This window comes from Alexandromys fortis, unplaced genomic scaffold (assembly GCF_014885135.2).
Source record: "Alexandromys fortis isolate MF-2015 unplaced genomic scaffold, M_Fortis_MF-2015_v1.1 scaffold_111, whole genome shotgun sequence".
Classification (NCBI taxonomy): Eukaryota; Metazoa; Chordata; class Mammalia; order Rodentia; family Cricetidae; genus Alexandromys; species Alexandromys fortis.
Window position 1 is genome coordinate 1,295,526 of NW_026067996.1, and position 13,406 is coordinate 1,308,931.

General features: G+C 41.9%; 1 protein-coding gene across 1 annotated transcript; it reads right to left on the minus strand.

The window, feature by feature from the left end:
- Positions 1 to 217: 217 nt before the first annotated feature.
- Positions 218 to 9,264, minus strand: LOC126512515 (vomeronasal type-1 receptor 94-like). The gene is made up of 2 exons (XM_050160317.1): positions 9,231 to 9,264; positions 218 to 1,155 (listed from the first exon to the last, which is right to left on the minus strand). Exon 2 carries the CDS (start codon positions 1,148 to 1,150, stop codon positions 218 to 220), a length of 933 nt encoding a protein of 310 aa, XP_050016274.1. The 5' UTR covers positions 1,151 to 1,155; positions 9,231 to 9,264.
- Between the last annotated feature and the right edge of the window lie 4,142 nt (positions 9,265 to 13,406).

Genomic DNA, 13,406 nt, shown 5'->3' on the forward strand with positions numbered 1-13,406 from the left:
GTGTGTGCATGTACTCCTTATCATGGCTCAAAGGGAATGTGGTTTAATTTTCTGTTACATGTTTGCCACCACATGTGTTAAAGTAAATAATTTTAAGAGAAAAAACACAACTTCATATTTTCATGTACATCAAAGCACATATGCACTACGCCATGATTGACAGCTCTAATGCTAGCACCTTGGCTCTTCTTAAAGGAACTTACCCATCAATGAATATTCAAACATTCATCACCCTCTCACACATAGACCTCAACAAGTTACCTTTATATATTTCAGTGCTCATAAACACCAAAGGACTGACAGTGGCATAGATATGGCCCACTAAGAGCTGAATGCAGTAAAATGTCGAATCATCCAGGAACATGGTTCTTGAGCAGGAGACGATGCTGTCCAGGGTGGACATCAACACAAAGAAGCTCAGGAGCATCAGAATGGACCAGGTAGCCCTTAGCTCTGGAGATGCTGTTGGAGAGAGGCTGGTGCTGTGAAGATGCTGGGACAGCTTCTTCTGCCTGCACAGGAGAGTCAGCATGTACCCGCTGGAGAGGGCCATGAGACTAATAAGAAAGGCTTCCCTGAGGGCCAGCAATGTGGAAAATGTACTTTGCATGATATAACTCATGGGTAGAATAGAGCAAGACTGAGTAACGAACATAAAGTTATTCAAGGTCAAATTGGGTGTGGCGATAATGGACACTAAGAGGTGACTACTAATGAACATATAAAAAATACTCAGGAGAAGAAGGGCACGTGACATGTGATAGGGAGATTTCTGCTTGAACTTTGCCAAACAGGAGCTTCTGGGACTGAGGATGATAGCCTGGAGCACACTCAACAGGCTGCTGGTACACAAAGAGAGACCCCTAAAAACTCTGTACAAGTAGACGAGGAATTTACATGTGATGTCATCCCATCCCTGCCAAGAAATAAAAAAGTCTGTAGCTGTGACCGCCATGACCAGTAGCATCAGTAGGTGGATTAGGCCCAAGAGACCAATGGGCAGGTCAGTGGGTTTGGGCCTGTGCCCACCAAAGAACTTGAGGATGTGGAAGAGAAGAAGGATGCTGTTGGTTGAGATCCCAATGCCAATTTCAGAGAGAAGGGTGTTCCTTAAGTTGGAACTAGTGTGGAGTTGGCTGTTCTCATTCATCTTATGTGGGCACAAGCAGTGGCTGAGGAGAAGAATACAACAATGGCTTATCATGAGCACAACCACATGAACCCCTCCTGACACCTGTTCCACTGAAGATCTCAGTTCCACCCCACACTCCACAGACCGTCCTCAGCTATCACTTGTCCTAGACTTCAGAGCCATGGCTGGATGCTGTGTCCCATGGTGGCCGCATCAGTGTGTGAGCTCCTTCCGCATTAAAAACAGCATCCACCAGAAATGATGTCTTTTCGCATTTCCCATGATTGGGTTTTAATGGAGCAGGAGCAGGATCTTGGTTTTCATCCACAGCGTCTTGATTGCCAGGTCCATTGTAGACAGAGCTTTTGCTATTTAGGGCAAGTTTGAATGTGGATGATTGTGTAAAAGAGGAAGTCAGCCCTTTGCAATGGCAGAGGGTCCAGGGATCGGGCATGCCCGTATTCTATTCAAGGCTGTCTTTACTTGGTTTATTTATTGTAAACTCAAATTTCTTAATATATTTTAGTAGCAAATATTGGGAATTGTGAACTATGAATCCAGACATTTCACACCCCACACACAATCAGCAGTTTCCCGAGTGTGACCTTTAGCCCGCTGAGGCTGGGTTCCAATCACCTCCTCTGGAACATATGGACAGTTGTGTTCCTGTGCTGTAGGACAGTGGTCTTTTATCCCATCACTTGTATTATTTTTAATAAAATGCTGACTGGCCAGTAGCAAGACAGGAAGTATAGGTGAGGCAATGGCAACCATACAGGAAGTAGAGGCATGGCAACGAGAATTCCGGGAAGAGGAAAAGTCAGTCTGCAGTTGTCATCCAGACACAGAGGAAGCAAGACGTGACTGCCTCACTGAAAAAGGTACCAAGCCACGTGATTAACACAGACAAGAATTATGGGCTAATATAAGTTATAAGAGTTAATAAGGAGCCTGAGCTAATAGGCCAACCAGTTTATAATTAATGTAGACCTCTGTGAGATTTCTTTGGGACTGAATAACTGCTGGGTGGGGCAGAAAGCTCTGTCAACATTCCTGTGTCAGGGAGACACTAGGTGTGTAAGAACATGCTTTATACACACAAAACATGGCGGTGTTCCAGCACATGATCGTCTCTGTCAGTGTTTCAGATTTTCTAATGCAGCGCCTTAGGTTTGTGCTCTGGGAGAGCCAAGGCTGCTCGTAGTGACTCGTCAGCTCTACCCATGCCTGAAACAGAAGAGAAATGAGAAATGAGGAAATAACTGAACACTGGAGCGGAGTCCTCTCCAGAGAATGCTGACGGACAGTTCAGTGTGTGAGCGCTGCTCTGCGACCCCATCCCCCATGTTTCTAACCCCACCCCAGAGTGTTCCAGAGAACGCTGATGGACAGGTCAGTGTTTGAGCGCTGCTCTGGAACCCCGTCCCCCATGTTTCTAACCCCACCCCAGAGTGTTCCAGAGAACGCTGATGGACAGGTCAGTGTTTGAGCGCTGCTCTGTGACCGGGACCCCGTGTTTCTAACCCCATCCCAGAGCCGCCTCCACGAGAAAAAGCACAGTGTGACGACAGCCGTGCACATTCCACCTCCTTCTCCTTCAGCCTGGGAAGTCAGGGGAAAGACTACAGCTCTCAGACTCATCCCACTTTACGGAACTAATTAAAGGAAAATAGTGCAACTCGATCTTGAAAGGAGGGCTCCATGGGAGTCTAAGTCCCCGTTCTTCTTAACTGAGATGTGATACTTCTCCAAACTCTGATATGCCAGCCCCAATTTTATTTTACGAAATGTGGTGCTTTGCATGAGAATAGCCCTCACAGGCTCATGTCTCCGAATGTTTAGTTTCATTTGGTGGAAATGGTGGAAGGATTAAGGGGTATGACCTTGTTGGAGAAAGTATATCACTAGGTATGGGCTTTGAGATTTCAAAAACCCACACCAGGCCCTCTCTCTCCTATCCTCTTCCCTTTTCTCTCCTCTCCTCTCGTCTCCTTCCCACTCTGCCTCCGACTTGTGGATTAGATGTAAGCTCTCCATTACTGCTCCAGCACCTGCCCACCTCCACATTCGCTGCCATGGTGGTTATGGACTCTCTCTGAAACTGTAATCAAGCCTCGGATTTAGTGCTTTCTTTTATAAGTTGCCTTGGCAATGGTGTCTCTCTTTACATCAAGAGAACAATAACTAGGACAGTGTCACATCTCCTTTAGTTAGACACCTTGTATATAGTATATGCAATATTGTAAAGAAATTCCAATTACACAGTAAAAAAAAATCACTGAAAGTCAAGGTGTGTAGGGTGTAGGGTGAAATTGTTTTATACTTATTGAGATAATGTGACATTATAATGGAAGGTATTATGGAATGACAAAAGAGATAAAATTCACAAGGACAGGGAACCATTGAAGGATTTAGACCCAGGCAGATAGGTGGTGAAAACATTTAACAAAACAGATGTTCTGAAGTAAAAATTCTATAGCATTGTTAGAAGAAAGTTTTAATCATTTATAGGATTATAGACCATGTATTCTAGATAGCAGCAGGTGTTGATTAAATGAATAGTGTTTGATTATTCCCATTGAATTGTGACATTCTTTATAAACTCTATAGGTTTGTTTTCCAAGTCCCGGTCACAAGAATCAGAACACAGTAAGGGCTTAGGGATGGAGGAGGAGTTAGTGATGCTTTCCAGAGAACAGGTAAAATGGCAGTTTTCTCTACTTTGAACGGCTCTAACATCTGAGATGTGCCATGATATAGTGGGGAAACAAAGGAGAGAGCAACAGGGCTCCACTGTCTCCCAGCTGTATGGGACAGACAACACCAGGAGCACACACTCTGAATGTTGCTTTGTGATCTGTGTGCACTGAATAGCAGTGTGTGTTTTATACACTAATTCTATGGAAGAAGGCAGATGTAGAATTAAAATAGCAGTTTGCATTGAATGCATGTCATCACTGCTAACTAAGAAGTAAAGGAGTCCTAAAATCTTTTCTCTTGTGCTGTTTCTGGAACTGTTGTAGTGGAGAGCACGGGCCCTTTGTTCCTGCTGCTCAGCTAGCCTACACCTGAAATAATCACACAGAAACTGTATTCTTTCAAACACTGCCTGGCCCATTAGCTCTAACTTCTTATTGACTGACTCTTACATATTAGTTTAACCCATCTCCCTGTGACTGTGGCTTACCGGCAAGAGTCTAACCAGTGTCCGTCTCAGGCAGGAGAACCAGGGTGTCTGCCACTCTGTCCTTCTTCCCAGCATTCAGTTCTGTCTACTCCGCCTACTTAAGTGCCACCCTATCAAAAGGCCAAGGCAGTTTCTTTATTCACCAGTGAAAGCAACACAAACACAGAAGAACCTCCTACACCTCCTACACCACTGGAAATGCGCATTTTTCCTTAATTCCACTGACCTAACCAGAAAAGAAAAGGAAGTTGATCTTCATGAACACATCGCATTGTCAGTCTGCCCAGGCGCTGTGCTGTCAGCTGTGCAGAGCAGGGCATGGCTGTGCTCTTTGCAGAATCACCTCAGAAACCCAGCCCTGCCATCCTAAAGCACTTAGGAAAGCCAGGAAGGAGAGACTGAGCTGTGAGGGCCTGGGATAGCCTGGGATAGCTTGGGATTTTTATCATCCACTGTGATTGATTTTACACAATGTAACAAATTCTGCATGATGTCAGGAAAGGTCCCAGATTCATGAAGTGGGTCCCATTAGAAAAGGTTATATTGGAGAAGAGGAAGGAAAGACATTTTGGAAGATTGGAGGAAAAAAATGCATGGAGCAAGAAATGGCAGAGAATCTAAGCATTCCTCAGTTAAAGCCAACTGTGAAGGCTGCAACTGCTCAGGACAGAGGAACTGAAACTCCCTGTGCTGTCTGAATCAAGGAAGCCATGACCTTAGCCTTTGTGCCATCCCACAGTTACCCAAACCATGGACAACCCACAATCCATAGCATCACCAGAGAGAGATGTGGTAGGTCACACCGGTCATGCTTCATGCACGTGACTTGAGGATGATACTCAGTCAGGATGTTTACTTTTGGCAAAATGCTAACTTTAAACTAGGAAGACACTGGGGAGAGATGGCTGGCACACCAGGAATGGAAACCATCACCAAGCATATGCCAGCGCTGATTCCAGAGACCAAAATAAGTGAACTGGAATGTGATGCGCAAATCTTGAAGATCCTTTGGGATACGGAATGACAGCTGTTTCTGAAAGGCTGTGAGAATTGTATTTTTAAATTTTGAAACCTTGGAAGCCGCATCTCTGGGCTCAGACTGGCAGCAAGACTATCACCTGATGTTTCTAAATCACCCTCCAGAATGAGCAGGAGCAGAAGAACAGCCCCAGAAGAACAGCATGGCACAGACTCCAGCCACCAACGTGGGACCTTACACAGTGCTGCACCACAACCTGCATCCCTCATCACCCAGTGATGCCTGCTGAGAGGCTTGGCTTTGCTGCTGAGGGACTCTGACCTCCCTGTCAGAGCATTCATCACCTCAGTGACAAGAGAAGTTAGTTCCTGCCCATCTCTTCACATAAGTTCATGAAAAGGTGAGGTTTGGGGAAAAAATCTGAAAACCAAGTAGAGACAGCAGGACAGAGTGGTCCTGAAACAAAATGAGTTTCAGGTTTTTCCATTATAAAAATGATATACAGTGCATGGGAAGAACATAGAGAAAAGATAAAGCCTTCAACCACTCTTCCCAGGACATGCTATTCCTGCTCTCAATGAGTCAGGGAAGGAAACTGCCACTGTGTTCAGTGCAATTTAACAATTATTGTCCTGGCAACCTCATCATCATGGCTACTCCATGACAGTTCTGACCAGGTTGGTAGAGGCTAAGGACCAAGACCTCTGATTTTTGGTAAATCAGTAAAATGCTTTGAAACTGACAACTTTTTCAGATATTTATTGTGAGTTACTTATTTCTTAGGAATAAATGTGGATCCAAAATTAATTTTGAGTGTCTGTAAACGGGGGAAAAGAATATCCTAAGAAGAAAATACCCTCTTTGCCCTGCAGCACACAGTCCCTGTGCCGAGGGGCTGACAGAGTTCAGCATCCCCTCTGCAGACACTGAAAACCTCCCTGAGCCCCACTACTCCTCTTTCCACTGCCTGCCTGGGACCCGACCACCTTCTGAGTCTGCACTTGGGTACAGAGCACTTACCCAGATGGACGTGGCAGGGGAGAATTCTGTCTGAGGAGATCTGCCCAGACTCAGGTAGAAGGGGTTTTAATACATCTCTGCCGTTTGTAATTTTACTGTGTGTTGAAGGTGTTCCCGCTGGGGAGCACGGAAATGTGGCATCCCAGTGGAGCCCCATGCCTGCCTGTCACAGTACTTACTCTGTCCTGGATAACAGGCATCTAGGGAGGGCTGGGCATAAATGATCTGAGCTCCCTTGCTGTATCTGTGAGAGGGATCAGTTGGCCCCATGATGTAAACAACCTGACTTTGCTCATTTTGAACTCGAATATAATCAGTCCCAACCCATTTCATATTTTCTGATGAATCTCACATGGAACACCTGGTTCCCAGGTAGTGTTGTTCTTGTGCCTCAGTTTCCATACTTTTAGCTTCAGTGCTCAAGCTGCAAGTGGTTTTTACAAGTACATTTAAAAGGAAGTAACATGATAAAGTAGAGGAAATGGCAGAGCTGGAGCCTGGAGGTGGTGCAGCCACAGGCAGATGAAGGCTGCTGATGCCAAGGCCAAGCCCAGGCTAGACTTCAGGCCCCAGAAGCCTAAGTGACCAGCCTAATCTTCACTTATGCAGCAGGAAGACTCACTCCTGAGCTGACAGAAATTCCCAGCAAGGTCTCTCATGCCATTTATACAGAGTTATACAGAACATTAGAAACCTGGGGACAGGGGGCTGGAGAGATGGCTCAGTGGTTAAGAGCATTGCCTGCTCTTGCAAAGGTCCTGAGTTCAATTCGCGGCAACCACATGGTGGCTCACAACCATCTGGAATGAGGTCTGGTGCCCTCTTCTGGCCTGCAGACATACATACAGACAGAATATTGTATACATAATAAATAAATAAATATTAAAAAAAAAGAAAAAAGAAACCTGGGGACAAAATAGAGCCCACTGGATTCTACTTACAGCCAAGGAGGCAAACACCCACATTCCAGGCATTTAGGAGGTGAAGACAGGATTTGTGTTCAAAGCTGCATAGAAACATCCTGTCAATAGAAACAGTTATTTTAGTGGACTCAGGAATAGTTCAAGTATTAGAATTGAAAAACATACTTTAGAACAACAGTTGCCAGTGTTAGAGGTTAATACAGATAGAAGGATGAAAAGATTAGTAACTTCCACAGAGAACTAGAAACCTAGAAGGACCTCAGTAGAAACAGAAGAACTGAGGGCTATAGATTTCCAACTTCTAATTCCATGTGGATGGGCCAGTGGGGATTGGAGACTGACAGAGCACAGTGGCCTTTAAAGCTAGTTGACAGATGTTGATCATCGTGTACAGTTCACTTCAAGCCAAACCCAAAACTCCTCTACCTCCAGCTCATGGCTGGCATGGCCATTGAACACCCGCTGCTAGCCAGTTACACGGTTCTGTCCCCGACAGCCCCTGAGAGGGGCTGGGGATGCTGTAGCAAAGATGGGGCTGCTCTTTTAGGAAACCAAGGATAATACTTTGGAGAAGCCAGTGAGATCTGAACACACTTTCCTAGTGCCAGTGTAGGTGCATGTGGCTTTAGGAAAATGACTCACCTCTCTGGGTCTTGGTTTTATGATTTTAAAGAAAAAGGAGTGGAAATTGCACTTTGGTTGTAATGATTAAATACAAACATATTGATGTCTGGGTCCTCCCCCCCCCCCCGTGAAATCAGATGCCTGGAACAGGTCTTAGAAGAACAGTAACAACACCCTCCCAAGGCCTCCAAAAAGAAACAAAAAACAAAGGTGCAAAACAGTGGTTTTTCAAGACAGAGTTTCCTTGTAGCTTTGGAACCTGTCCTGGAACTTGTTCTATAGATCATGCTGGCCTCGAACTCACAGCAATAAACCTGTCTCTGCCTCCCGAGCGCTGGGATTAAAGGTTTGCACCACCATTGCCTGAAGAGGATCCAAGTTCTATACCCAGAACCCATGTAAAGATGGAAGGAGAGAACTGAATCCACACTGTTGTCTTTTGACCTCTGTTGTAGAATATTATTTTAAGGTGTGTTACTTTTGTTTATGCTCTGGAACATTTGGTTAGTGATACAAAGATGTGTTTGATTAAATAAAATTCACCTGTGGTCTGTAGGCTGAATCAGCAACTAGCTGACAGGAAGTTGTAGGGAGGAGCCAGGGGGAAAAGGGTTTACAAGGAAAGGAGAAAAAGCTCAAGGACTTCTTGGGAGATGCAAGGAGGTGAGCTAGGTGAACTGCTTGCTATTCAGACTCTCTGGGAAGCAGGATTCTACCTCAACTTTGAATCTTGAGTTCTTTATCAGGACAGAGATTTAGATAGTTCTCTAAGTAGCTTTGAAAGAGTCAGTGCCTGAGGGAACAAAGTGTCCTCAGGCTGTGACTCTTGTGCCCTACCTCTGGTAACGATGGAGTTGCACTTGCTGACTAGTGTAGACATAGCTTAAAAGGCAGCAACCATTAAAAAGTAGAGCAATAATTGGCACTCCAACAGGTGGTAGAACCACATGGAAGAAAGGATCATGCCAGCTGGCTTTGATGCATTTGCCACATGGGGGTCTCAACTGCTGGCTCTGCTGAGTCTGCTATCTAAACTGGCTCCAGGATAGCAGTCCACTGCCACTTGCCTAGAGAAGTCAAAACTATTGGTGAGAGATTTGGGAAATCCTTTAGGAGTGTAGGAGAGAGTTAGATAATTTTGAAAAGAAATTTTTTTCATAAGTTAAGAATGGGAAGCATAAAAATGCAGGGTGCTAGGGCTCCCTATACTGCTACCTTAAAAGGTTTGAATTTAGAAGCAGAATATGGGAAGATTAATGATTAAACTGACACTGATATAATACAATACTGCACACTATAAGTATAATAACTAACATCAATAACAGCCTAAGTGTTTTTTGTGCTATATGTGGTAAGTAGATTAATATGATGCAGGCCTTGGGAAAATATACAAATAAAAAAATAAAAATGCTCAGATACAGACAGAGGAATTTGGAGGAGAATTTACCACATTATTGCATGGTGAAACTGGAGAGGAAAGGCCTAAGGTTATTAGAACACCAACTTTAATATATCCAGTTACTGTTCAACAACAACCAACAGATAACTTGCATCCCCAGGGCTATAAAGAAGTCAATTGGAATCCTGTAGATATGTTAGACTTAAAGAGAGTTAAGGAAGCAGTAATTTCATATGGTGTGTATTCATCCTTTGAAAGACAGATGCTAAATTCATGGGCAACTAAGAATAGAATTATTCCACAAACTGGAAAGATTTAGTTTTCAGCAGTGTTGGAAGCTGGTCCTCAATTACAATGAAGAACCTGGTATAGAGAGGAAGCCAGATCCCTGGAACAATAAGGTAGGTCTAGAAGTCATGAGATTTCACAAGATCAAATTCTTGTTGAGTGTCAGTCTGCTAATTTGCAAAGACAGTGTATGTTGGATGATAACACCCTGATTCTATGTTATATAGCAACTTTGAATGCTTGAGACAGGGTTAAAGAATCAGGAAAGAGGATTGAATCATTTACTAAAAGTATTCAAGGCCAGAAATAAGCTTTCACTGATTTGCACAGATTAACATCAGCTGTAAATAGAATGATATCTGATCCAGATGCTAGACAAAACATAACTGAATATTTGACTTTCTAAAATGCTAATGTGGAATCTAAAAGAGCCATTTTGCCTTTTAGGGTAAGGTCAGCACCCATAGAGGAATGGATCAGACATACAATTGATATTGTCCCCCATACTTCTAATGATGTTACTTGGATAGGAGCATTGTTTTCTAAAAATATGAAGAAAAATAAAATAAAGAAAAATCAAAATGTTAGACATTTTAATTGTTATACAAGGTCATCTGAAAAGGGTGCATAGGCAAATTGTTCCTAGAAATAATATTTATAATAAAAATAATTCTAACAGAAGGCCCCAGCCTTTTGGAGAGTATAGAAGGTGTGGCAAAGGCCAGAATTGGACTGATGAATGTAGATGAAGAAGGGACAGAGAAGGTAACCCTTTATCATCAGGAAATGCACAGAGGGGCACCTCACAGGCACAATGTCAAATGTAGTTCAATCATTCCCTGATAGTATTAGAAAAACCCTCCCAAAACAATTAAGTGATGTAATGTCTGTTGTTGAAAACCATATGAAGGCTGGGCAGTGATGGTGCATGCCTTTAATTTCAGCACTCGGAAGACGGAAGCAGGCAGATCTTTGCAAGTTCGAGGCCAGCCTGGTCTACAAGAGCTAGTTCCAGGACAGGCTCCAAAGCCACAGAGAAACCCTGTCTCAAAAAAAAAAAAAAAAAATACGACTCTAGATGCTAGAACAACTATAGAAAATAAAAAAAAAATCAGGAGAAACCATAAAGCAAATATTTTGGCAGACTTCTATAAATGAACAAAGGCAAAAGTTGAAAATACAAATAAGTGGTCTAGAACTTGAGGGTTTGGTAGATACAGGTGCAGATGTCACAATAATTGCACTAAACTAGTAGCATTCAGGTTGGCCTCTGTAGAAGAAACTGTTCAGCTTTTAGTGATTGGCAATTTGTCTCAAGTAAAACAAAGAGCAAAATGAGATGAATATATAGGACCAGAAGGATAGATAAGAAAATTGAATCCATATGTGGCTAACATAACAATGAATTTATGAGGAGGTAATTTATTGCAGCAATGGAAAAACACAGACTACTATTTCCCCAGTCTCAGAAACAAACTATAAAAAATAAGGAATGCTTATGAGGAAATATTAAAAGATACTATCAAGGACAGTCATAGACCATTCAAGATGTACATAAGCATAGCATAAAAGCTGTTGGTATTTCAAAGGTACAACTGCCCTACCTTTAAAATGGTTGACTGACAAGCCTGGGTGGAACAATGGCCTTTGACATTAAAAAATTACGGGACTTAGAACAGCTAGTAAAGGAGCAGCTAAATGCTCAACATATTGAAGAATCACAAGTCCTTGGAATTCTCCTGTATTTGTTGTTACAAATAAATCTGGAAAATGGAGGATTGTAACAGATCTAAGAGCCATAAATAAGGTGATTCAGCCAATGGGCTCTTTACAATCTGGAACTCCCTTGCCTTCTTTTTTACCTAAGGGGTGAGCTATTATAGTCATTAATTTAAAAGACTGCTTTTTTACAATACAATTAAACAGCCAGATAAAGAAAAAAATGCCTTCACAGTGCTTACTTATATTAATTCTCAGCCTGTAAAGAGATATCAATAGAAAATTCTCCCATGAGGGATGTTGAACAGTCCCACCCTGTGCCAATATTTTATATGACAGTCATTAGAAATAATTTGTGTACATTCTCCAATCTATAATTTATCATTATATGGATGATATCTTATTAGCTGAGTTAAGTGCAGATACTTTAGAAAGAATGTTTGAAGAAATAAAGAAAATTTTGCCTTGCTGGGAATTACAAATTGCTTGTGAGCAAATATAAATAGGAGATTCTATTGATTACATAGGAAATAAAATGTTTACAAAAAATTCAACCATGGGCTGGAAAGATGGCTCAGCGGTTAAGAGCACTGACTCTTCTTTCAGAGGTCCTGAGTTCAATTCCCAGCAACCACATGGTGGCTCACAACCATCTATAATAAGATCTGGTGCCCTCTTCAGGGATGCAGGTACACATGCAGGCAGAATATTGTATACATAATAAATAAATAAATAAATCTTAAAAAATATTCAACCACAAAAGGTAATAATCAGGGAAGATCAATTGTGAACTCTTAATGACTTTCAGAATTTTCTGGGAGACATTTCTTATCTACAATTCACTATTGGAGTAACAACTCAAGAAATGAGTAATTTGTTTCAAACCATAAAAGGTGATGAGGACTTAAATAGTCCAAGAGAATTATCATCTGAAACTGAGAGAAAATTGACTTTGGTGGAAAAGAAATTACAGGTTGTTCATGTGGATCATTTGAATCGGGATCTTGATTGCATTTTGGTTATTTTATACTTTATGCATTCCCCCACAGGGATTTTAATGCAGAGGGAAGATACTATCTTAAAGTAGTTTTTTAGCCAAACAAGCAGAATAAAAACATGTGGAATAAAGACCTATGTGGAAAAGTTTTCTGAGATGATTCTAAAAGAAAAATTAAGATTTCATCAACTGAAAGAAATGGACCCATCAGAAATTGGAGTACCTCTTACTAATGCTGAAATTGCTTCATTATGGGCAGAAAATAAAAACTTCCAAAGAGCTTATGAAGCACAATTAATAAAAGTTCAGAGTCATAAATTGGGGTTCAACCGGACAATCCAAATACCAAAACAGCCTGCTCTTACCTTGACCTCAATCTGAAAATGGCAATCCTGGCTTCCCATTTTATATTCCTCTCTAGGGCTGGGATTAAAGGTGTGCACCACTGTCATTAAAGGCATGCACTGCCTAGTTTTGTGGTAACTAATGTGGCTACTGGGATTAAAGGTGTGTGTTACCATAATCTAGTCTATAAGGATAACCAGTTGGACTATTTTACTCTCAGATCTTCAAGCAGTCTTTATTTATTAAAACAAAACTGAAATGCCACTACATTTCCCTATTTTTGTCTAAAATAAAGAGAAGGTTATAACTAATACAAGAAAACTATATACAGTAAGTAAAATGACTATGTACAATATATACAGGCAATAAATGCAACAACAATGTCTAGTTGGTTTGCATTTGAAAAAGAGAAAATATTTTATACCTATCCTATCTTAGTAAGTCCAAAGTCTTATGCATAATTTACTTTCTATCATAATTTGTTTTCTGTGTGTGGTAAACTATAACTATAGCTATCTAATCTTCAACTACCTCAGAGACCCAATTGAGTAAGCAGGAAGAACAAGTAAGTGACTTCTAAAAAATGTGAGTAATGACAGAAACAGCTGGCAGCATGGGCAGTTACCCAAAATTCCACTGCAACATTGGGGCATCCACCTTTAGCCTACAAGTCTAGCATATTCAACAGACTTTTCTCTGAAGCAGGATATTTTGTGTCCTGCTCCTCTAATTAGGACAGCATACTGTCAGCAGTTGAAGCATGGGTATTTTCTTGCCCAGTGGCTTATTTTGC

What these genes read in the sequence shown, in the direction of transcription:
- LOC126512515 (XM_050160317.1), bottom strand. Translation starts at nt 1,150, where the DNA reads ATGAATGAGAACAGCCAACTCCACACTAGTTCCAACTTAAGGAACACC.